At 53.1% G+C, this 19,934-nt stretch overlaps 7 protein-coding genes across 7 annotated transcripts; 4 read left to right on the top strand and 3 right to left on the bottom strand.

Annotated features, from left to right (window-relative positions):
• Positions 1–175: 175 nt before the first annotated feature.
• Positions 176–1,716, bottom strand: PG994_009197 (uncharacterized protein; the record flags this gene model as incomplete). Its single annotated transcript, XM_066860606.1, has 2 exons — positions 176–1,545; positions 1,602–1,716. The coding sequence occupies 2 exons, from the start codon at positions 1,714–1,716 to the stop codon at positions 176–178; spliced, it is 1,485 nt and encodes a 494-aa protein (XP_066714195.1).
• A 509-nt stretch (positions 1,717–2,225) lies between these two features.
• PG994_009196 (uncharacterized protein) lies at positions 2,226–3,986 on the top strand (the record flags this gene model as incomplete). The annotated part of the gene is made up of 4 exons (XM_066860605.1): positions 2,226–2,272; positions 2,367–2,679; positions 2,753–3,692; positions 3,766–3,986. The coding sequence occupies 4 exons, from the start codon at positions 2,226–2,228 to the stop codon at positions 3,984–3,986; spliced, it is 1,521 nt and encodes a 506-aa protein (XP_066714194.1).
• A 752-nt stretch (positions 3,987–4,738) lies between these two features.
• Positions 4,739–6,139, bottom strand: PG994_009195 (uncharacterized protein; the record flags this gene model as incomplete). The annotated part of the gene is made up of 1 exon (XM_066860604.1): positions 4,739–6,139. One exon carries the CDS (start codon positions 6,137–6,139, stop codon positions 4,739–4,741), a length of 1,401 nt encoding a protein of 466 aa, XP_066714193.1.
• Positions 6,140–7,310: 1,171 nt separating this feature from the next.
• On the top strand, positions 7,311–8,186 carry PG994_009194 (uncharacterized protein; the record flags this gene model as incomplete). Its single annotated transcript, XM_066860603.1, has 1 exon — positions 7,311–8,186. The coding sequence occupies one exon, from the start codon at positions 7,311–7,313 to the stop codon at positions 8,184–8,186; it is 876 nt and encodes a 291-aa protein (XP_066714192.1).
• Positions 8,187–8,571: 385 nt separating this feature from the next.
• PG994_009193 (uncharacterized protein) lies at positions 8,572–9,276 on the bottom strand (the record flags this gene model as incomplete). Its single annotated transcript, XM_066860602.1, has 1 exon — positions 8,572–9,276. One exon carries the CDS (start codon positions 9,274–9,276, stop codon positions 8,572–8,574), a length of 705 nt encoding a protein of 234 aa, XP_066714191.1.
• Positions 9,277–14,283: 5,007 nt separating this feature from the next.
• PG994_009192 (White-opaque regulator 2) lies at positions 14,284–15,969 on the top strand (the record flags this gene model as incomplete). The annotated part of the gene is made up of 1 exon (XM_066860601.1): positions 14,284–15,969. One exon carries the CDS (start codon positions 14,284–14,286, stop codon positions 15,967–15,969), a length of 1,686 nt encoding a protein of 561 aa, XP_066714190.1.
• Positions 15,970–16,802: 833 nt separating this feature from the next.
• PG994_009191 (uncharacterized protein) lies at positions 16,803–19,304 on the top strand (the record flags this gene model as incomplete). The annotated part of the gene is made up of 5 exons (XM_066860600.1): positions 16,803–17,174; positions 17,273–17,361; positions 17,500–18,290; positions 18,353–19,126; positions 19,204–19,304. The coding sequence occupies 5 exons, from the start codon at positions 16,803–16,805 to the stop codon at positions 19,302–19,304; spliced, it is 2,127 nt and encodes a 708-aa protein (XP_066714189.1).
• Between the last annotated feature and the right edge of the window lie 630 nt (positions 19,305–19,934).

The following is a 19,934-nucleotide window of genomic DNA, read 5'->3' as shown; positions in this document are numbered from 1 at the left end:
AATGCAGCAGATCATAGCGCCAGAGCGAGCAAACGAGTCGTTTACTATACAAGAGCGGCAAAGCAGGAGGGCAGGGACGGGCGCCTGAATCTTTATAAGAGATGTATGACATTGAAAATATAAATTCACAAAGGCCAGCTAAGTCGCCTGGGGTATCAATCTATTCAAGTAAGGATCATTGCCCGTCCTCCTTAGCCAACAAGTCGCTACCCTTATTAATCTGCACCTGTTTGTCCTCGCCACCACTGACGATACCCCATTGCTTGTCCCAGGACACGCCGAATACCTTGCATCCCTGGCCGGGGATATCGCTCTTCTTTTTCTGGCCCTTCTGGCTCTCCCTCTCGATAATGTATACGGCCTCGCTGACACTTCCACCTCCTTCCGCCTTTGAACCTGTGCGCACGCTCCGGAGATCCCATATGCGACAAGTCCCGTCATGTGAGCCCGACACAAGCGAGTAGCTGTCCATGGGTGACGCGCAGATAGAAGTGACGAAATTCCGGTGTCCACGCAACGTCATCACAGAAGTCGTAATGGCAGAAACACGTGGGTCTACCAGGGTGATGTGCCTAGCCGACGTGCCTGCCGCGAGTAAGGGAGTGCTGATTCCTTGCACTGAGCATAGAGACAATAAGGGGTGTGCTGTCGTCATGCTGTTAACCACCTTGGAGGTAGTCAAGTCAATTGTGCGAATGGTATGATCTTGCCCTGCCGAGTAGGCTGCTGTAGAGTCTTCGGGGTGGAATACCACAGCGGACACAGGTCCACTGTGTACCTGCATCATCGACAACGCGCCCTTTTGGACGCCAGAAGAAACAGCAACCTTGCGCTTCTTGGCAGGGTTTGCTTGCAGCAAAGCACTTTCGGGGGCGTCGGGGGCTGCAGATGCCGAAGTAGTCCAAAGACCGATTTCACCAGTATTGGAAGCTGTAAGGATGCGACTCGAGGGGGTATGGACGTCCATGGACTCGATGCCTCCTGTATGGCCAAGCAGCTCAAGGGTCGGCTTGATATCGCAGGAAAGTTTATCGCTTCCCTCTTTATACTTCCAGACGCGGACCGTCTGGTCCATGCCGGCAGAGGCGACACGAGTAGCGTCAAGAAATTTTGCAGACTTGATGGCCGGGACGTAGTCGGTCGAGGGAAACGGCTTGGACGAGGTAGACGGTGAAGTGGCAATCACTTGCCCGGACATGTTCCAGATCCTAAGCAGGCCATCGTATGAAGCGGACAAGATACGATGCTGGCCTTGAGGGAGAGAGTTGCCGGCCCATAGTCCGGCGCGGGAAGTAGATGATAGCACGTCAACGTCGGCCACCCAGTCATCGTGTTCGAAACTGGCCTGGTATATCGGCGGAACCAAGCTTCGCACATACTGCAGCGTCACCGTTGTTTCGGCAGAGAGACCATTGTCCTTAAGGTAGTCTTCCAGCGACGTTCGCAGGAAGGTGCCATTGATCAGAAAGTCGAGCGGGATGGAGAAGTCGGTGTTAAGCATGGCCTCGGAGTTGACGACTCTGGACAAGCCATAACGCTTGATGTCTGCATACGCAGTTAGCGATTAATTCAAGCTTGAGGGATCGTCTGGGTGTACATACCTCCAGGAACAAGCAATTGGCTCTTGTCCTCCGGCAGTTGGAGATCGGGCAATGTCGTCGTGAAGTTGACTCTGATTTGCTGGCCTTCGCCGCTTGCACCCGTAGATGAAGCCATTTCATAGACAGAAATGGCCGATTCAGGTCTGAGCTAGAGGTCTTCCGTGATTTCTGGTATGTGGCGACAGAAGATATCAGTCAGTGCAAAAAAACAAAAATCCTATTGCGCCTATACGAGGACCTCGCGAACTTATGCCTCCAGGAGCCGAGCCTACAAAAAGTTCTTATCGTAGGCGCATTTTCTCAGAAAATTTGGATAAGGAAGCCCACCTAACAATATAATCTTTTAGGCTCTGCCAGGTCCGCTACAGGGACCCCGCGCTAGAGCTTAGGGGGTTGGGGGGTGTGCCATGTGGCTGGTTGGCTGGTGTACTCGTAGCGACTTAGCCACACCCGCCCGCTTCCTTTGCGGGCCAATTTACGCCAAAAACTCCCCAAGTCGCGTCCCGAATTGATTAACGCGTTTCCTAGCATGACCTCTACTGGACCTCCAGCCCAGAGTTGAGAGAGAGTTTCCGAGGTGCGGTCAACAACCTTCTGGCAAACCGGTCACAAATCTGCCTCATTATGGCTAACCTCGACAACATCTCGGGAAGCCTTTTGCGCAGCCCCTCGTAAGCTTATTTATTTACATGTCACTTCAATTTAATTAGCAAATGGAGTGGATGTCAATCAGGAGCGTAAACACAGAGGCTAACTTCAAAATAGGGGCAAGCAAGAAGATGACGAGCTCCAGAGGGTTTCTTCCACTTATAAACCACTGCAGACGTTTCGTCTGGCCAAAGAGAAATCATATCAGCAGCAGTTTGCTGATATGTACTTCCTGCGGCTCACCAAAATCAAACCTGCTGTAGACGAGGTAGCACTTTCGGCCTGGGACGGTACCATTGTTGCCGATGAGCCGGTCAAGCGCGTAGAGCGTGTGTTAGACATTCGCCAGGGCGAGCTATGCTGGGTAACAGGCACCGTATATATGGATATGCCTCTGAAGCCCAACATTTTGGAGGACGTGTCCAAAGATGTAAGTTACATGGCTCTCGGATGTAAACCACTTGGTTGGGACAAGGGCCTTAAATGACTGACTGTCCTTGCAGCGATGGATATCTGCCCCAATCACGCAGGAAAAGTACTGGTCAGATGAGGACGCTGTCACACTTGAAGACGAATCGGGGCGAATACGTTTGGTGGGCGACGTACTGAAATCGCATATCCTGGTGACTGGTTGTATAATATCAGTCATGGGATCTGAAAACGTGAATGGAGAGCTGGAAGTGATCGACTTTAAGCTGCCCGACTTGGCACCTCAGCCGGAGCGTTGGGCGCTTTCCGACCCGCCCTCGACCAGCGACAGCAAGAGCAAAGCCAAAAAATCCAAGGACGAAGACGAGGAGATGACCGATGCAGCCACACGCGGCAGCGGTGGCAAAATCGCCATCGTATCCGGGCTGGCCTTCTCAGGCAGCGACGCCTCCCTCTCCCTTGAACTGACGCTCCTGCTGGAGTACCTGCTCGGCGAAGCACTGGACCCGTCCGCGCAGCAGGAGCTGTCGCAGATCAGCCGGCTCATCATCGCAGGCAACTCGATTTCGCTCGAGGAGCGCAAGGTGCCCCTCGACGAATCTCAACTCAAGAAACCCATCAACAAGAAGTACGGCTACGATGCCAGCGCCTACAACGCCATGCCCTCGCAGCTCTTCGACGAGTTCCTCGCCTCGCTCCTGCCCACGATGCCCGTGACGCTGCTCCCGGGTGCCCAGGACCCGGCCACGTCCTCGTATCCGCAGCAGCCCATCCACGCGGCCATGTTCCCGAACTCGCGCCCGTACTCGGCGCCGCCAGCGAGCACCGATGAGGGCTGGCTCGACACGGTGACGAACCCCTGGGAGGGCGAGGTGGAAGGCTGGCGCGTACTAGGGACCGGCGGCCAGAACATCGACGACATCTTCAAGTATGTCGACAGCCAAGACCGTCTTGGCATGATGGAGGCGACGTGTCGGTGGCGGTGCATGGCCCCGACCGCACCAGATACCCTATGTAAGTGAACATGCCCCTGTTCAGCGGGTGGCTGCTGTATTGCGGAGCGAATATGTGCTAACAGCAAATTCAGGGAGCTACCCATTCCAGGACGACGATCCATTCGTCATGAAGACATGCCCGCATCTCTATTTTGTAGGCTGCCAACCCGAGTTTGGCACCAAGGTCATCAAGGGACGCGAGAGGCAGACAGTACGGCTCATCGCAGTGCCCTCTTTCACAGCTACACAGGAGATTGTGCTAGTAGATTCGGAAACTTTAGAGGTTAGCAAGGTAAAACTGACTGTAGCTTAGTGGGAAAGCGGACGAAATGTGTTTACTTGGGAGAGCCAGTTACGAGCATAGCACGCGATGAAAGGCCATAAGACATACCAACTTTTACGCAACGAACACAAATGATACCACGATTCATTAAGCAGAGAAGCACATGCATTGGGGGGGGGTACGGGTGATCCATTGTTGAGTAAAGAGCAGTAAGGTAAATACTGAAAGAACCGCGATATGAGTTTGGGGGGTCGACTGAGCCCAAATGAAGACGATATTACCGTAAGATGACGCTTGCTACTCGCCAAGATGAGGCATGTGCTGATTATTCTCGTTGAGAGTACCATGTAGCGTATCTTTCGAGCCATAGATATGGACTCCGTAGATGATGGGCGATCATCTGGTAGTAGAATGTGCTCGAACATGTAAAATGAGTAGAAATCAAACGCAAGAAGCTCTTACCTGCTCGCTGCAGGTCAGGATGACTGACGTGGTGTGCGATCTTGTTCATGTCAGCCTAGGATGGAGTTCAGTGGCACCTTGTTATTCTTGATCGCCTCATCGATGTACTCATCGTCATACTTGTCGTTACCAAGGTCATCATCTGAGGAGATATCAGAATCAAAATCAAGCGCCAAGTAATTCTGTGCGTCCTCATCAACATCATATTCACTGCCGGTGCTGTAGTTGGTGATTGGGGTTCGGATGGTGACCTGGTACCCTCGCGATGATGTCACGACGCCACGTTCTGGCTGGCTGGGGCCCGGCTCGGCGGGCTCCTCTTAAGAGCTCGCTCCATTCTTGGGTTTGTAGGCGCGGTATTTGGTCTTCAACGAATGGAGGGGCTTTGTGTAGAGAGGCGGGATGTACGGCTGGAACAAGGCGTTCGGGCCAAGAAACCGAAAGGGATTCAGTGTTATACGAGTAATCCAGTGTCCGACCAGGCCGAATCTGGCTCGAGACGCTGCAAATTCCCGCCTGCGGTTGGCGATGGCGACGACGTCATTGGCCCAAGGGTCTTTGCTACCGGCATCCACGCTTTGCTGGGTGAAATGTGGTCGACGATCAATGACGGCCCTGAAATAGAACCCATCGGTTGCGGTAGGCGGCTTCACCTGCCCAACGATCTCAATGAACTGACAGTTGAGGTTCTCGAGCATCTGATAGACGCGAGAATATCTCTTGAAGAAGTCTGCACTGGGTACGTCGCGTGGACCTGCGGCTGGGGTCGTCTTCATCCTCAACTCGCCGCGGGTATGCAGAGGCACTTGGATGATGACACGGCGCAGCTGGGCAGGTCGGTGCAAACCGTGATCGGGGACGAACTTCTGAAGCGCCCTGGCCACGTTCTCGCGGATCTCGGCGCTGTGCATGCGGTTTGCCTCGATGGAAACCTGAATGTTGCGGAACAGATGGCCGTGCTTGTCGATGGGGATGGTGAAGCCAGGGTCATTGAATACCTTGTTGACGACTGCGTTGGTGTCACGGTGGGATCCGGGAGGGTCGCGGATCTTGTAATGGAATATGTTATCGCCGTACAGGGCTGGCAAGCCTTCCTTGTAGAAGGTACGGCAAACGCGCAGTAGTTGCACCGCAAGACTAGGCCGGTCACGGATGTAGACGAGCGACCAGCCTCTCAGCACAATGATGGGTTCCGAATGAGCCAGGACAGTCTTGAAGATCTCGGCACGAATCTCAAAAGGCAGTCTGCCAAAGTCACCCAGACCCTCTAGATTAGAGCGGCTATGGCTGGTGTTGTTGGCCAAGTGGGCGACAAAAGCCTCGACGCCGATGGGGTTCCCGGCCGGTGAATGGTTCCTGTCACCAGACAGGGCCAGCAACGTATCGTAGCCCGGTTTCTCCAGTCCGTTGTCCGTGTCATCCCAGGGCGTGCCGAACAGCGAGTCGGTGTTCCTTCGCTTGCAGACCCGGTCGTCGTAGGCGTTGGTCAGGCGCCGCTTGCCCGGATAGTTGGCATTGGCCAGGGCTTGGGCGCGATGGAGGACCGATGTAGGCTGCTCGAGCTCTGCCTGTGGGACAGGCTGGCCTGCGGGCTCGATTCTGGCAGCTCTCATGGCGCGACGATGACGATCCAGGTCGCGCAGGGGCGAACGCTCTCGAGCAGAGGCTCTGGTCACGGGTCCTGCGCGACGTCTTGCGGTGCGCATGGTTGCGTTAGGCATGTTGACTGATGTATGAGTCGAAGTGTGATGTACGAGTTGAAGTGTGATGGAAGGATGAATGTAAGTTCAGGTGTTAGAGGAAGTAGTTACTTGAAGCGTGAACAGGCTGGTGTGTTGGATGGACCTGACCTCGGCTGGCCCTGCGAATAGTCTTGGCCTGGCCAGATGTTGGCAGATATGTTGCTGCAAGGGACTGTGAAGTGCAAAAATCGCAGGCCAGGTTTGTGAATGAAGAATGGTTACCTACCAGTGTTTTGTTCTTGTAAGTGAGTTCCGTTACCTGTTTAGGAAGGAGGGTTGGTGATGGATGAGGGTTTCCGAGAACTGGGGTGAGAAAGCGATATCGCCTGGCACCGAGTTGAAGTGTTCTGATGATGGACCAATGCCGAGTGCCTACCTTCTCTTACGGAGTGGTGCAGAAACTACTTCTTAAACTGATCTGCCTGAAAAATATGTATCACACATTGATGCTGGGTAATTTGGACGCGGAGGAAGTTGAAGTCCAAACCGGTCTGGTGAGTGTGTTGGTTCGGCTCTAGGGGATGAAGGAAAGAGGCAGGTACGTGGCTACATCTTAAGACTTACTTGGATATTGAATATTGAAGTCGCACATCCAAACGTGATAGTGGTTTATAGGGGCTAGGGACGTTGAATTTGTTCAACACTTTTTACCCCTTTTATAGCTTGCTACTTATTTCTTACTATTGACTCCTACGTAGAGGATGGTGTTGATGATTCGTAGTAGGAAAATGGACAATTAACACTCACCTATCCACCCAAGCGAGTAGCTGCTTAAAAGGCATACGATGCAATTGCATCAGCGCCCCTTAAAACAGAACATCGAAGACCAAAACCGCTCCTGGGTTGTGGTGGTCAATTGAAGTTATAGGGGGGTGCCTGCCAAGGATCCAGGGTCTCTATACGATGTTGTGCATTGACCCAACCACCCCCGTTGTAAAGTTGCGTGGGGTCGGGTCTGCGGGTGGTAGATAAGATAACCTTAAAAAAAGTTTGGAGCTTCCAGAGCATCTGCCAATCCGCCATTCAAACTGATCGCCAGTACAGCTTTAAACTTACTTCATTCCGACACCACCTTGGCCACATCGATACACACCTAATAAGACATACTTTACAAGAGAATACCCAATCGCACGCGCTCACCCCTCTCATAATGGCCAAGGAACGAGCGGCGAAGCCCGTCAAGGAGAAGAAGCATAAGAAAGAGAAGGTGTCCGACGACAAGGTCAAGAAGCCCAAGAAGGAAAAGCGAACAAAGCCTGTCGAATCCGAAGATGTCGACATGGACTCCGATAGTTCGAGCGCTCAGAAGGTCGCCTCCAAAAAGAAGAAGGACTCGAAGTCCAAGTCGTCAAAGGCAGAGCGCAAAGCTGCCAAGGCAATTGCGAAAGTAGAGTCGAGTTCCAGCTCTGACTCCGACTCCGACTCCGACTCTGGTTCTGAATCCGATTCCGACTCGGACGCCGTGCCATCCACCTCATACAAGTTGCAACCGGTTGCTACTACTACCACAAAAGTCAAGAAGACGCCCGTGGCAGTGGAAGAAAACCCACTTTTCGCTGTCGACGTCAAGCCCGCCCCGGCCGCCGCGCGCGCTACGGCTACTGCTGCTGAACACTCCTCATCTTCGTCTTCCGATAACGAGGAGGAAGACACTGGCAAGAAGAGCAAAAAAACCGAAAAGAACGGGAACCAGGCCGAGCCCCCAACAGGCCTGAACCGAGTAGCCCGCCGCCGCCTCAAGCTGATCGGCAGGCAGCGCGAGATCATCCGCAAGTCGCTCGGCCTCGCGCCCAGCGACTGCAGCCGCGAGGCGGAGGTCGAGGCCGCCTTGGTGGACTGGACCCGCAAGTACGACGAGAAGGCCGCGATAAGGGAGCAGAAGAAGACGGAGCGCAGGAACAAGGAGGCGACGCGCCTTCGCAACAAGCGGGGCAAGCTGCTGGCGGGCCGCGCGCTGAAGGAGCGCACGAAGCAGCTGACCAAGATGGAGAAGAAGGCAAAGAAGAAGGCCGCCAAGGGCGAGTAATGGTAATGCATGTCCGTATGCGCCCCCTGCGCAGCACAATCTGTTCTCATAGGGGAAGCTTGGTTTCATGTGGCGTATGGGAGTTCTTCGGCGTTAAAAAGTTACAGAGGTCAATTCGCGGTCAGAAGCGATCAATCATTGATAATTATCATTGCACGTGAATAGGATATAAGATATGTTGCTTACAATCACAGAGAAGCTCATGGTGAGCTGATAGTTGAGATCGTGAGCTTTGCTTCTCTGAGTGAAACCGCCTGTAGATGTTATCGACATGTTCCGTCTCGAAAGCCCTCTCCTGTACTGTACACTCGCTCTGTGGCATTATGAGTACTATATTACATTTTTTTAATGTCATCAAACGTGATACTCTTGAAGTGTTGCACTCTCAGGAGCCCTTCTTTACCTCGCTCTCCACCTTGTCCTTGGCATTTGCGACTTCCTTCTTGAGCTCCGCCTCCTTCTCCTGAGCCTTCTTCTCGCCCCGATTCCAGACCTCGCTGAGTTGCTCGGTGATCAGGCCCCAGTAGCCGACGCCGCCCTCCTGCAGGGCCTCCTTCTCCTTCCGGTCCCGCTTCTCCCTCCAGTCGGCGTCCTCGTCGCCCATCCAGATGGACTCGAGCGCCCCGCGGCGCTCCTTCTCCTTGCGCTGCATCTCCTGCAGCCGCCGCGCCCGCTCCTCCCGGATGCGCTTCTGCACCAGCGCGGAGCGCTCCGTGGGCATTTCGTGCAGAGCGCCGTAGGTCAGCTGGTTGCGCGCCTCCTCCTCCTGCCGCCGCCGCTCCGCCGGGTCGCTGCTGGCCTCGGGCCGCGTGAAGCCGTACTTCTGCAGCAGCGACTGGCCCCGCCAGTCGTACGCCAGCTGGTTCATGCCCCCGAGCGCGGTGCCGCCCAGCACGAGCATCCGGAAGTCGAGCCGGCGCGGCGGCAGGAATATGGCGCCGAACGCGATGGGCGTGATGCCCAGGGCGATGTTGTGCAGGAGGGGTTCTTTGTACTTCGATGACTGGGATTGGGGTGGTGGTGGTTGCGTCTCGAGCGTGCCGCTACCACCGTCACCGGGCGGGGGTGTAGCATCATTGGGTGTCGCCATGTTTTTCGTCGTTCTCTCTATAGGGTGAGGTTTCGCGAACGTGAATCTGGTCGGCTTTCAAGCGATATCTTTGGGGATCAATTGCTCTCGTGTCTTTCGTACGAAGGTTTGGGGATGTTCAAGGTTGGAGCTTCGGTGACCTTTTTTTCTTGCGAGGGTCCTGTAGTGCTTGTCGAGAGCTGTAGAGCCTCTAGCCCCACCAACTCTCTATCTGAACCACATCCTCTGCACCAATCCCTTGCAACCAAGGAAACATTTCAGAGGATTTGTTATTTCTGTCCAGAAACAAAGCAATAAATCCATTATATCTCTATAAAATATGTATGCTTACTCCCATCGTATGGTGCATCGCTTCAATATTAGTGTTCTAGTGAGGCCTGACTGGAATATCTCCAACCTGGGGAGAGGTGTGGAAGGGGCCCTGTGCCCATCAGTCTCCCCCGCGCTGGCGACGTAGGTGGTGAAGAAGATGTTGACGTCATGAATCCTCCCAATTCCGGAAGCATGACGAGATATCATGTTGTTCTACGCCGCGGCTCAGCTCTATAACCGGTGGGCCATGTCCGTAGAAGCCGGTGCGGCCGTTTGGGGCTGTACTGCAGGGATAAGGACGTCCCGCGCATCTCGGTCTGGGCGGGATGGCATGGGGATGGAAATGGGGGCGGGTAGCACTGCCACGTATCAACAAGCCGGGTTAACGGCCAGACCGTCTAGGTTATGTCGTGGCTGCTGATCTGCGTATATCATCTGCATCTACTTTTTCATATAGTTATCCAGGTGTATATGACGGACGGCCTTTTGTCCCATCTCGAGGTGAGAGAAGCCAGGCAACCCCACGTCTTTCACATCGTACTGTCAAGCAAGTTAACGTTGCCCGCATAAGCACTGCAAAGTCCTTTTCACAGCAGCATCTTATTTGTAATGTGTCCGACTGACAGGTAGAGACTGATATTATCCAACCGACTTTCAAACATGGCAAAGCAAGCAACTTGGTAAAGTTCAGCTCTATTCACGACAATGAATTCAACGAGTCTCACTAAACAAACTCCGGTCGTTGATTTTATTCGCTTTTCGTGGAACCCGGCTGTCACGGGAGAACAAGCATGTGTGAGATATTCGCGGGATATTGCCTAACTTCCTACATGCGCATATGGACATAAATGAAATCAGTGCTTGCTCTTTGAAGCTCTCTAAATATCTTCATGTTGTCATCTCATGCAAGGAGTCGTCGTCTTAGTCAGATGCAATCACATCCCAAGGCCGCTGATGTGGGGGATGCGGAGACTTGTGATATATTACGTATCGCCGGTATGTATGCAAGTTAGGTAGGTAGGTATGCTCTGCTCGTAGAAAGTACCGTCGTACATGGGCTATGAGGTATTGCTATTAAAAAAAAGGACCGAAAGAGAACGCCAGCGGGTTGGATTCAAGCTGTTAGAAGTCCCCATGTCCGTTAGATGGCTGCTGTGCTACGTAATGACGCTGGAGCTCGGCGAATGAGGTCTACTTCACACACTGGCAGGTTGGGAGCCTATCTGGCCACCGCCCACCTGGCTACGCCGGAGAGCCCTCAATACGGTGTCAGCATAGGATTTCCATCTTCGAGTCTGGCAGATGTGTTACTTATACTTGAGAGATCACGTAAGCTGGGTACAGATCAACATGAGTGTCTTGGAAATGTCTTGCTAACCCCGGAACACTTTTTTCTCTCTTTGGGAGCAGGAAAAGACGAACCTTCAAGAGCCGACCACCGGCCGTTTGCATCGGCGCAACAATTTGACCGAACTCAACCTGCCAAAGAAGAAATATTCCTCGAGACTTCTTGCCTCTGCATGGCGCAAAGTTGTTTTGGTCTTGGTGGCTGGTGGCTTGCAATAATGTAGTAGTACTTGTATCCGGCTTTTTGGGCTTCTAGATCCTGACTACGCTAGCAACGTTGCTGGCAACTCCCCGATATGGTAAATGCTAGCCAGTCCCGAGCAATGCAGAGGCCTGGACAACCATGGGGGTCGCACGGTAGGGCTGAAGCCAAGATAGAATGGGACTTGTACAAATCTTCCTATGTGTATGGCCCAAAATCTGACGAGCAGCTTGTTGCATTGTGTGGTGGGCGCGATTGGATACACGTACCTTTTTGGCCCTCATAGGGCTGAGGAATGTGGGTAATGCCCCCAAACGATTACATAGTAGTAGATACTAGTAGATGAGGTCGCGTCCCATGAGCATGAGCATGAACATGAACATGAACAGGCGGGCCGCTTCCGCGTTCGTCGTGCTGGGGGAGGGAGCTCGTCTGGTCGGCACTATGGTCTGCGCAGGAGGCAACCAAGTGGGCAGGCCTAGTGGCCATGCCATGCGCCATCCTCACCGTACTTAGCGGTTGAGAGATAGTGGTAGATGGTATGGAAAGGGCCCCATGTGAGTCGAGTTCAAGCGGTCTGCAAGCGATGCATTGGATTGGATCTGGAAGACGGAGCAGCTGTGATTGGGCCAATATCGTGCGCAGCACATACATGTAGTCATCAGTGCCGGCGCCAAGAGGGGTTGTTGCGGGCGCGGGGTCTAAGCCACGCCTCGCTACTGCTACTGCGCAATAGTACCTCCGTAGTATCGTCAACACTGTTAGCTCCGACTTAGGTTCAAAGATGGATTGGTGCGTGGGGTCATCGCAACGAAGGAAGATGGCATACGGTACGTATTGGCAACTTTGCAATGGTGAAGGGTTATATGAAGAGAATAAATTTGCCGATGGTACAATGTTGACTGTAGGCAGGGCATACTCGGAGGTAGAAGAAGAGTCCGGAACTGCGAGATATTGGATATTAGCATGACGTCTCATTAGACTTATTATCAAAAGACTGAATTGTCAGCCGAATTGAAGATCAATGAGATGAGACGAGGGGATCTCTAGACGGACGGTGCTTTGCTTCGGGCTAGCACACTCCAGATGTCCCTAAACCCACATAGACAGGCGCAGGCACTGAATCGCAATTGTCCTAGAGTCCAATCAGAAAAGGCCGTCGTCTCGTTCGGCAATTCGTAGGGGTTCCTTGTCCTCTGTAGCACTACGGCAGCTAGCGGCATTGCAAGTCCAGGTACTGACTGTACCTGTAGACTTCAATGGTCTATCAAGGTTTCCCTCTTATTTCTGGCGCCACCAGGAGAATCGGATTGGATTGCCTGCGACATGAGGGCAAGAGAAGACTCCCCTGAGTCGAGAGAGAGACCACCTAATTACTGAGTTAGACAACTCACCCAGACTGTTTATGAAACAAGTGGACAAACTGCTGTGCTTCTTGCTGTACAACGAGCCGTGACGTTGCGAACCGTGATACATTCATGTTGACTTATCACGAGGCGGTCGTGGCCGCATTGTTTGCTCCTCTTCGTCCTGTCGGGCCCTTCTCTTCTCCGAGTAAACAGATCCTCATCGAGGGTTATTGCATCGACATGACAACATCTGCCCTCCTCTCGTCAATTCTCGTGGAACCCCAGTATCATTACATTCAGCCAGGGGGTGCTGTGCCGTCATCAACTGTCTCTCGGACTGCAACGGAACTGACACAGATCAACAATGTATACTATTCTATATATCTCGGATCGAAACGAATGGGAGCGTCTAGGTAGATGGCGATATGAGCAATACCTCGGCGAATCCACCTGTATACTCCCAAATCGATCGTGGCACTGGGCAGGCCGACAGCGCATCCAATGTGGTTGGGTGGAACGCGGCTCAAGCATTCGCATTGGAAAGATGCAAAAGCAAGTAATGTAATCGGACTTCGGTGACTTGTACTTATTTGGCTGTAGGCAATTTATTACGGTTTGGCATCGCCTCGCCGTGCATACGAGCAGGTAGGTAACCTAGTACATGCAGATGCAGAGAGGGTGGCCCATCTGGCCCATCCTGTCTGCACTTCTGTCTGCACTAATGCATGTGCTTGTTGATTTGAGCCATCAAGCAAAGTGACTCTACTTTATTATACCCAATGCCTGCCCTCCTGCCTCTTGTCTAAGCCACCGGGGCACTTTCTCTTAATTCAACCACCCCGCCGCGGCTCATACTCGAGCCGTGCCACTTCACTCAACAACAACAAACGTATGTGGAAACAACTGCTATATTCTCAGACTCTTCTGCGGCAAGTTCTGACGGTTTACCTCGTCTCAGCTTGTCCCGTTCTACCATTGGAAGATTTGATCGCATAGCTCTCGCAAACACAAACAAACCCCCTCTATCCGGCTTCCTCCCTGCCTGGTGTTTGCGCCATCCCATGACATGCTCCGCAAGCTGCCATGGGAATACCGACAACAAAAGTAACATATCCGTACGCTGATAACTCAACTGTGGACAAGCCCTGCCGACGTATTCACTTATTAAGAGCGCAACTCGACGCGCGAAATCAGTATATACCCCACGTGCACGTGCACTCACTACCTCTTCGATAGCTGGTATACAGGCCGCAATAGCGGGGATAGAGTCATATTCCGAGCGGGTCAAGAGCCTACTCTTTGTTCAGCATGTCTACATCCCCCATCGCCGACGAGGGGTCGCAGAAACAACCCAAGAAGACTGGGACAAGGACTAGTAGGCCTAAGGTCAAGACAGGCTGTACTAGTTGCAAGTATGCGACACCACACTGAACCATTGATTCAACATCTTCACCTTTGACGAGTGCACGTAACTTACAAGACCACTACAGGCTACGAAGGATCAAGTGCGACGAGAAGAGACCGGCTTGTTCCCAATGTGTCAAATCAAAGAAAGCCTGCACAGGCTACCCGCCACCACCTAGGCCAAGACCGTACCAGGAGCCCATCATAGCGCCAAGGCCAGCGACAGAGACAAGCTTAGCACCAGCTAGGTCGCCGGCGCAACATCTAGTACCTACCATCATCCAGGCAAAGCCTCCACGATTGCCTCAACAGCCATTGCCGCATCCCCGGACTCCTCCGCTAACCCCTACATCAATGTCCAGCTCTCTGACCCTACATCGACCGAGTTTCAGTATGGCTTTCGGCCCCCAGGAAGGCTTGTACTTTCAGTTGTTCCGCGAACGTACGGCTAGTGAGCTGTCTGGTTTCTTCGATTCTTCCTTCTGGACTCGGAGCGTCTTACAGGAGTGCCATGCCGAAGAGGCGGTGCGTCACTCAGTTATAGCGTTGGGCGCGTTATACAAGACACTCGAGAAAATGTCCGAGTCGCCTCCTACTTCGCCAGGCGACTACTTCGACCCGACCGACAACGCAAAGATGCATTCGGAAGTTGCCTTTCGCCACTACTCCGATGCTCTTACCATTATGTTCTCCTCAACACGCCAAGATCAGTCGTCGCAGAGGAGCAGTTTAATGGCAACTGTGCTCTTGTCTTGTTTCGATTCATTCATCGGTGATCATAAACAAGCCATCGTACAAATCCAGAACGGGTTGAGGTTGTTGGAGAAACTTAGAGAGGAGCGACGAAGAGCTTTTCTGCCGAAGCCTGAGGAGCCCGTTGAGCAGGATCTCATCCAGATGTTTACTCGGCTTGCGATACAAGCCAAATCCTATGACATGGCTTTCCACTTCCCTCATCCGTTCGTCATTCGGCTCACCCCTCAAGAAGGTGATGTTGTATCGCCGTCGTCGGAGGGAGGGTCCCCTGTCTCCACAAACCAGACTCCAATCCCTGAGAGGTTCGGGTCCTTGTTGGAAGGCCGGCTCGCTTGGGACGCCCTTTTGGAAAAGATCTTCCGCTTTACGGAGACCATGTTCCAGTTCACAACCGCGACGAGCCCAATGGGTATCCTCCCCACTTCCCTCAAGCAGTACGGCATGGTTTTCAGGAACGAAATCGAAGCATGGTCTAGAGCATTTGATGATATTCTGGCTTCACGCAACGCACCGGGAAAGAGCAGTCAAGAAAAAGCAGCGATTGCGGTTCTGAAGATGTTCCAAATCATGGGCCAAATATTGTTTCTGATGACGTTCAGCGACAGCGAGTTACAGTTCGATGCTTTCTTGCCGCAGTTCCAGGCCATAGTTGATTTGGCCAGTGAAGTTGTCGGCGATGAAGAACGAAGGGCCGCGGCCAGACGTTGCCCAGACCCGCGGTGGTGCCAACATGCGACAGGCCATACAGACATATTTGGCGGCCACGAGTTTACTGCGCCGCATATAAAGCCCAGCTTTAGTGCAGATCTAGGCATAGTCCCGCCACTATTTGTGGTTGCAACTAAGTGCAGAGATCCGTTTATAAGGAGGAAGGCCATCCAACTGCTGCAAAGTAGCTCCCGAAGAGAGGGCATGTGGGATAGTGAACTAACAGCCCGCATCGGGATGTGGATCGCCGCAATCGAGGAAGAGGACGCCGGCTTTGCGGAACCCCCGCCGCCATACACGGCCTCCAGTGCAAGTGGCAGAGGCTCAGTGGGCAGCCCCGGGTCGCTTTCCAATGACTCGGTGGGCTTCTCCGATGATGTACCGCTGGGTCCAGGGGGCAATGCTCGATGGGGCAGCGGCAGTCGTCGCGAGAGCATACCGGCCAACGTGGTAGGACGGACGGAGAAGCGGACGATACCCGAAGACAAGCGGGTCATGGTTCGGGCCGTCCAGTTCGACCTCCGCGAGCGCATCGCCACGCTCCAGTGCGGCACGCGCAATCTGACGCCAGGCATGCAAGACATGAAGACGCGGACGACCAGAATCATTTGGTGAAAGCATAACCAGTCTAGGTCTGCAGGTCAGATTGCTTACTGATGTGATGAACTCACGACACCCTTGAAAATCTACAAGTATGCGCAAGCAAGGTCAGGAATGGATCTCAGGCTTATCTTCAGCTAAACTAGTATCGAAATATAATTGTTGTAGCATCGCTTCAAGGAACTAATGCTTTCTGTCCCAGCTCTTACAAACTCCTCTCCTTTTATAGCAACAAAGAAGTAAACCTTGGTACGTGCGTACAAGAGTAGCTGGTATAGTGCTATAGGAGAGGAAACAAGTCGGTTTATATCTGCAATCACATGTAAGGTTAGAGTAAAGTTGGGGCAGGCAGACACACCAGCCCCTAAACCCATTAACCTACCCATACTGGGCCCGAATAGCGCGACCTTCTAAGGAGCTGCGGCTGAAAGGTGAAGGCTGCCAAGCTGTCAACGGCCGGCTCGCTCCCGACCTCAGCTCAGCTCAACCCAATGAAAACCAGACAAGTGTGGTGCAACAGTAAGCCGTTGACCGCACATCGCTTTTCTCAACTCTCGTCAATCCAATCCAAAACAGAGGCACGAGCACAGGACTGAGAAAAGTATTGCGCCCATCTCCCGAGGAATACTTTAGTTCCAATACCGCCCCGCCGGATATAAGCACCCTAATCGCCGTTCCACCCCAAGCTCGTCGTCCCCAAAAGAGAGTATACATATATCTCCACCGTCTTCTTCCCCGGGCACACCGAAACCATGACTTCAGTGCCCAGCAACGCATCGCCCCACGGCGGAGCATCTAGCAGCCAGTAGCAGCAGCATCCAACGCCGCCGCCGCCGCCGCCGCAGCACATGAAGCGCACGCGCGTGCTCCTGAGCTGCGGCAGCTGCCGCGCCTCCAAGCTGAAATGCGACCGCCTATCACCGTGCACTCAATGTGCCAAGAAGGGCCGACCGGAGTCATGCGTCTACGCGCCGCGGCCCGAGAATTCGAGGCCAGTCAAGGGCATGGCGGCGCGGTTGAAGCGGCTGGAGGGCATGGTTCGGGGCATGGTCGATGTTCCCGGGGGTGGTGCTAGCAGCAGCAGTGGGGGTGGAGGCCGGCCGGCCGCAATTAATGCGCCGGAAACGGCGGGGAGGGACCCCTGTGGACAAGTTGTTGTGCAGAGCGAACGGTCTACGAACTATGTCGGGGGCACACACTTCATGGCCATACTCGAAGATGTAAGTAACTAACTAAACACTGCCACGTTTCTTCCCCTCCTTTTCCAATATGATGAACACCTGGCTCGTCTATGACTTATAAATGATGGTTTGCGTAGATCGACGAGCTCAAGAACTACTTCGAGGACTCGGATGAGGAGAAGAGATCCAGGATCCGTTTGAGATCGACGGAGGACCAGAGCTTGTCGTCATTTCCATGAACGTCCCCCGGACCAGGAGGAGTTATTAGCCCTATTACCGGATAAGAGCATCATAGACCGCCTGATGCTCAGGTATTTCAACTCGAATAGTCCTTCACAGCGTAGGTGCACTTTTGACCTAGCAGAGATACACCCAGACGGATAGAAACTAACACAACTGCTTCGGAAGACATAATTCACAGGCCAACCTTCAGCAAGGAGTATGTGGAGTTTTGGCGAGATCCTTCGAAACCATCGCTGCACTGGATAGCGATACTCTTCATGATCTCTGCCCTTGGCCTCTTCTTCTCTATATACCAGGCGCCGCATGAACTGGAAGGGGAGTCAGACTTGAGTCCCGAAGACCGCTTTAAGCTGTACCGCGGGGCAGCAGGGTGGGCGCTTGTGGCCGGAAAGTATAACCAGCCAGGCCCTTCGACGATACAGGCCTTTATTCTCTATGCTGAAGGAGATTTCCTATTCGACCGCCATTCTCAGGTAAACTGCTATCTGCTTTGCGCCACCTTGATACGGCTCATGCTCAAGATGGGACTGCACCGAGACCCGAGCAAGGTTCCGAACCTTTCGGTCTACGATGGCGAGATGCGCCGGCGATGGTGGCATTTAACCATCCAAATCGACTTGCTAGTTGGATTCCACCTCGGCCTTCCCTGCATGATTCATGGCATAGAAAGCGATACGGCTCTTCCCCGCAACCTCCACGATGAAGACTTCGATCCGAAGAGCACCAGCTTACCCCCGGCGAGACCAGACTCGGACTACACAGCCCTGACTTATCCCATCAATAAAGCCCGGATCAGCCGCTTTTTCGGATTAGTCGCCAAACAAGCCCACGCACTCAAGAGCCCTACTTTCGCTGAGGTGATGAGAGTTGATGGGATACTCGAGGAAGCTTGGAATGAGGTGCCGCATTTCAGTGAGTATCGGCTCATCCGCGCCCTCCTGCCACTGCCAAGTTGAGTTGCTAACTGTTGACAGTGAAAGTCAAGCCGATGTCGCAGTGTGTTACTGATCCGGTCATACAAGTCGTGCAGAGGTTCGGTCTGGCATTGCTCTACCAGAAGAGCCGCGTAGTTCTCCACCGGCGCTATCTGACAGAGATTGCACCTAACAAAGAGCAAGGCTACTCAAGAAGGATTTGCCTGGAAGCTGCACTCGCCTTGATTGACTATCAGCGAAGCATATTCGAAGCGGCCAGGCCCGGAGCAATGCTCCACCAGAATGGATGGTTTGTATCATCACTGGCCATCAATGATTACCTCCTCGCAGATGTGATTGTAGCACTCGCTATCCAGAATCCGCATTACGCTGAGGAGGGAGGCAGTTTTGACTGGATTTCCTACAGTGATCCCGTACCACCCAAGACCGTCCTCCTGGGCCATCTCAGGCTCTCACTTAGTATCTGGAATGAGATGGCAATCAAAGTTCCGGATTGTAAGAGGGCAGCTCGAGTCGTCGAAACGATTCTGAGAAAGACGGAAACGATGAGAGGTGTGCCTGCCAATAATTTCTCCATGACTAGTGCACCAGCGGATTCCAGTGAAGTAACAGCTGGTTCTATGGAGGACCTGTCCATTGATGGCATTGCTACGAATACGGCCCCGAGCAGCATTGGCTCGATAGACAACTATAACACGGCATTGTATCCGGGACAGCAAGCCGGCTTGACCGACTACGACGCCGCACAAGTTGACCTGTCCTGGATCCAACAGATGGACATGACCGGAAGTGACTATGATTGGGTAAGCCACAGTCTGATAGCCTAATTGATCGGGAGCGTTTAACATGAGTTGTTTTGCAGAGTCGACTGGAAACACTGATGAACCAAGGCATCGTGGAAGATCGGTTCATGGGCAACGCATCATCCAACGAATCTTGGATCGATCGAGATCCACTGGACGATCTGGATTTCCTGAACTGGATTTCTTGAAAGCCAGGTCTTAATCAGCATCAACTCGTTACTCAGGGGATTCTGTGGTGACTAGAGCAGATCTCACACGAAGCTTCTGCGTCAAGAAGACCAAAGAGGAACCATCCGAACATGCGAAAATATCCGCAAGAGCCGGACCTGTGCCTCCCGAGAGATAACTGAGTCACTCCATGGAAGTTTTCCGGTAACACAGATAGGGATGGTGGGTTACTTTTAGGATCTGGTGCGGACCCTGCCGGGATTGCGTTTTGAACCAAAGATAAGACTGCATGAACTCGCCACCTTGATGGCTGAGGCAGCAACTCTGCATATCGGGATATTACCTACCTCCTGATCAGGCCATCAGCCGTCACGCCATCAGGTACTGCTGGCGACCAGATGTAGGCACTGCAAGGTTAGTGGAACTGCTGCAGGCGGAGGATCGCGGGTAGAATATCCATTACCCCGCGAAATGTGACTGGCCCGGCGTGCCCGGGCAGTGATTGTGGCTGCTGCTGGCTCACAGCGGATCTTATCTATCAAACCATTCATGTATTTATTATTAGGCCACCAGACGTAGTAGCTATCAAACGAGATAAGCTGGGTACACCAGTAGGTTATAGTTTTATACTTTTGTACACCAGACCATAT

Source organism: Apiospora phragmitis (genome assembly GCF_038363925.1).
Source record: "Apiospora phragmitis strain CBS 135458 chromosome Unknown utg000008l:1.0-3514335.0:1.0-3519231.0, whole genome shotgun sequence".
Lineage (NCBI taxonomy): Eukaryota > Fungi > Ascomycota > Sordariomycetes > Amphisphaeriales > Apiosporaceae > Apiospora > Apiospora phragmitis.
The sequence above is the reverse complement of the archived record's forward strand: the minus strand, read 5'-3'. Positions and strand labels throughout refer to the sequence as shown.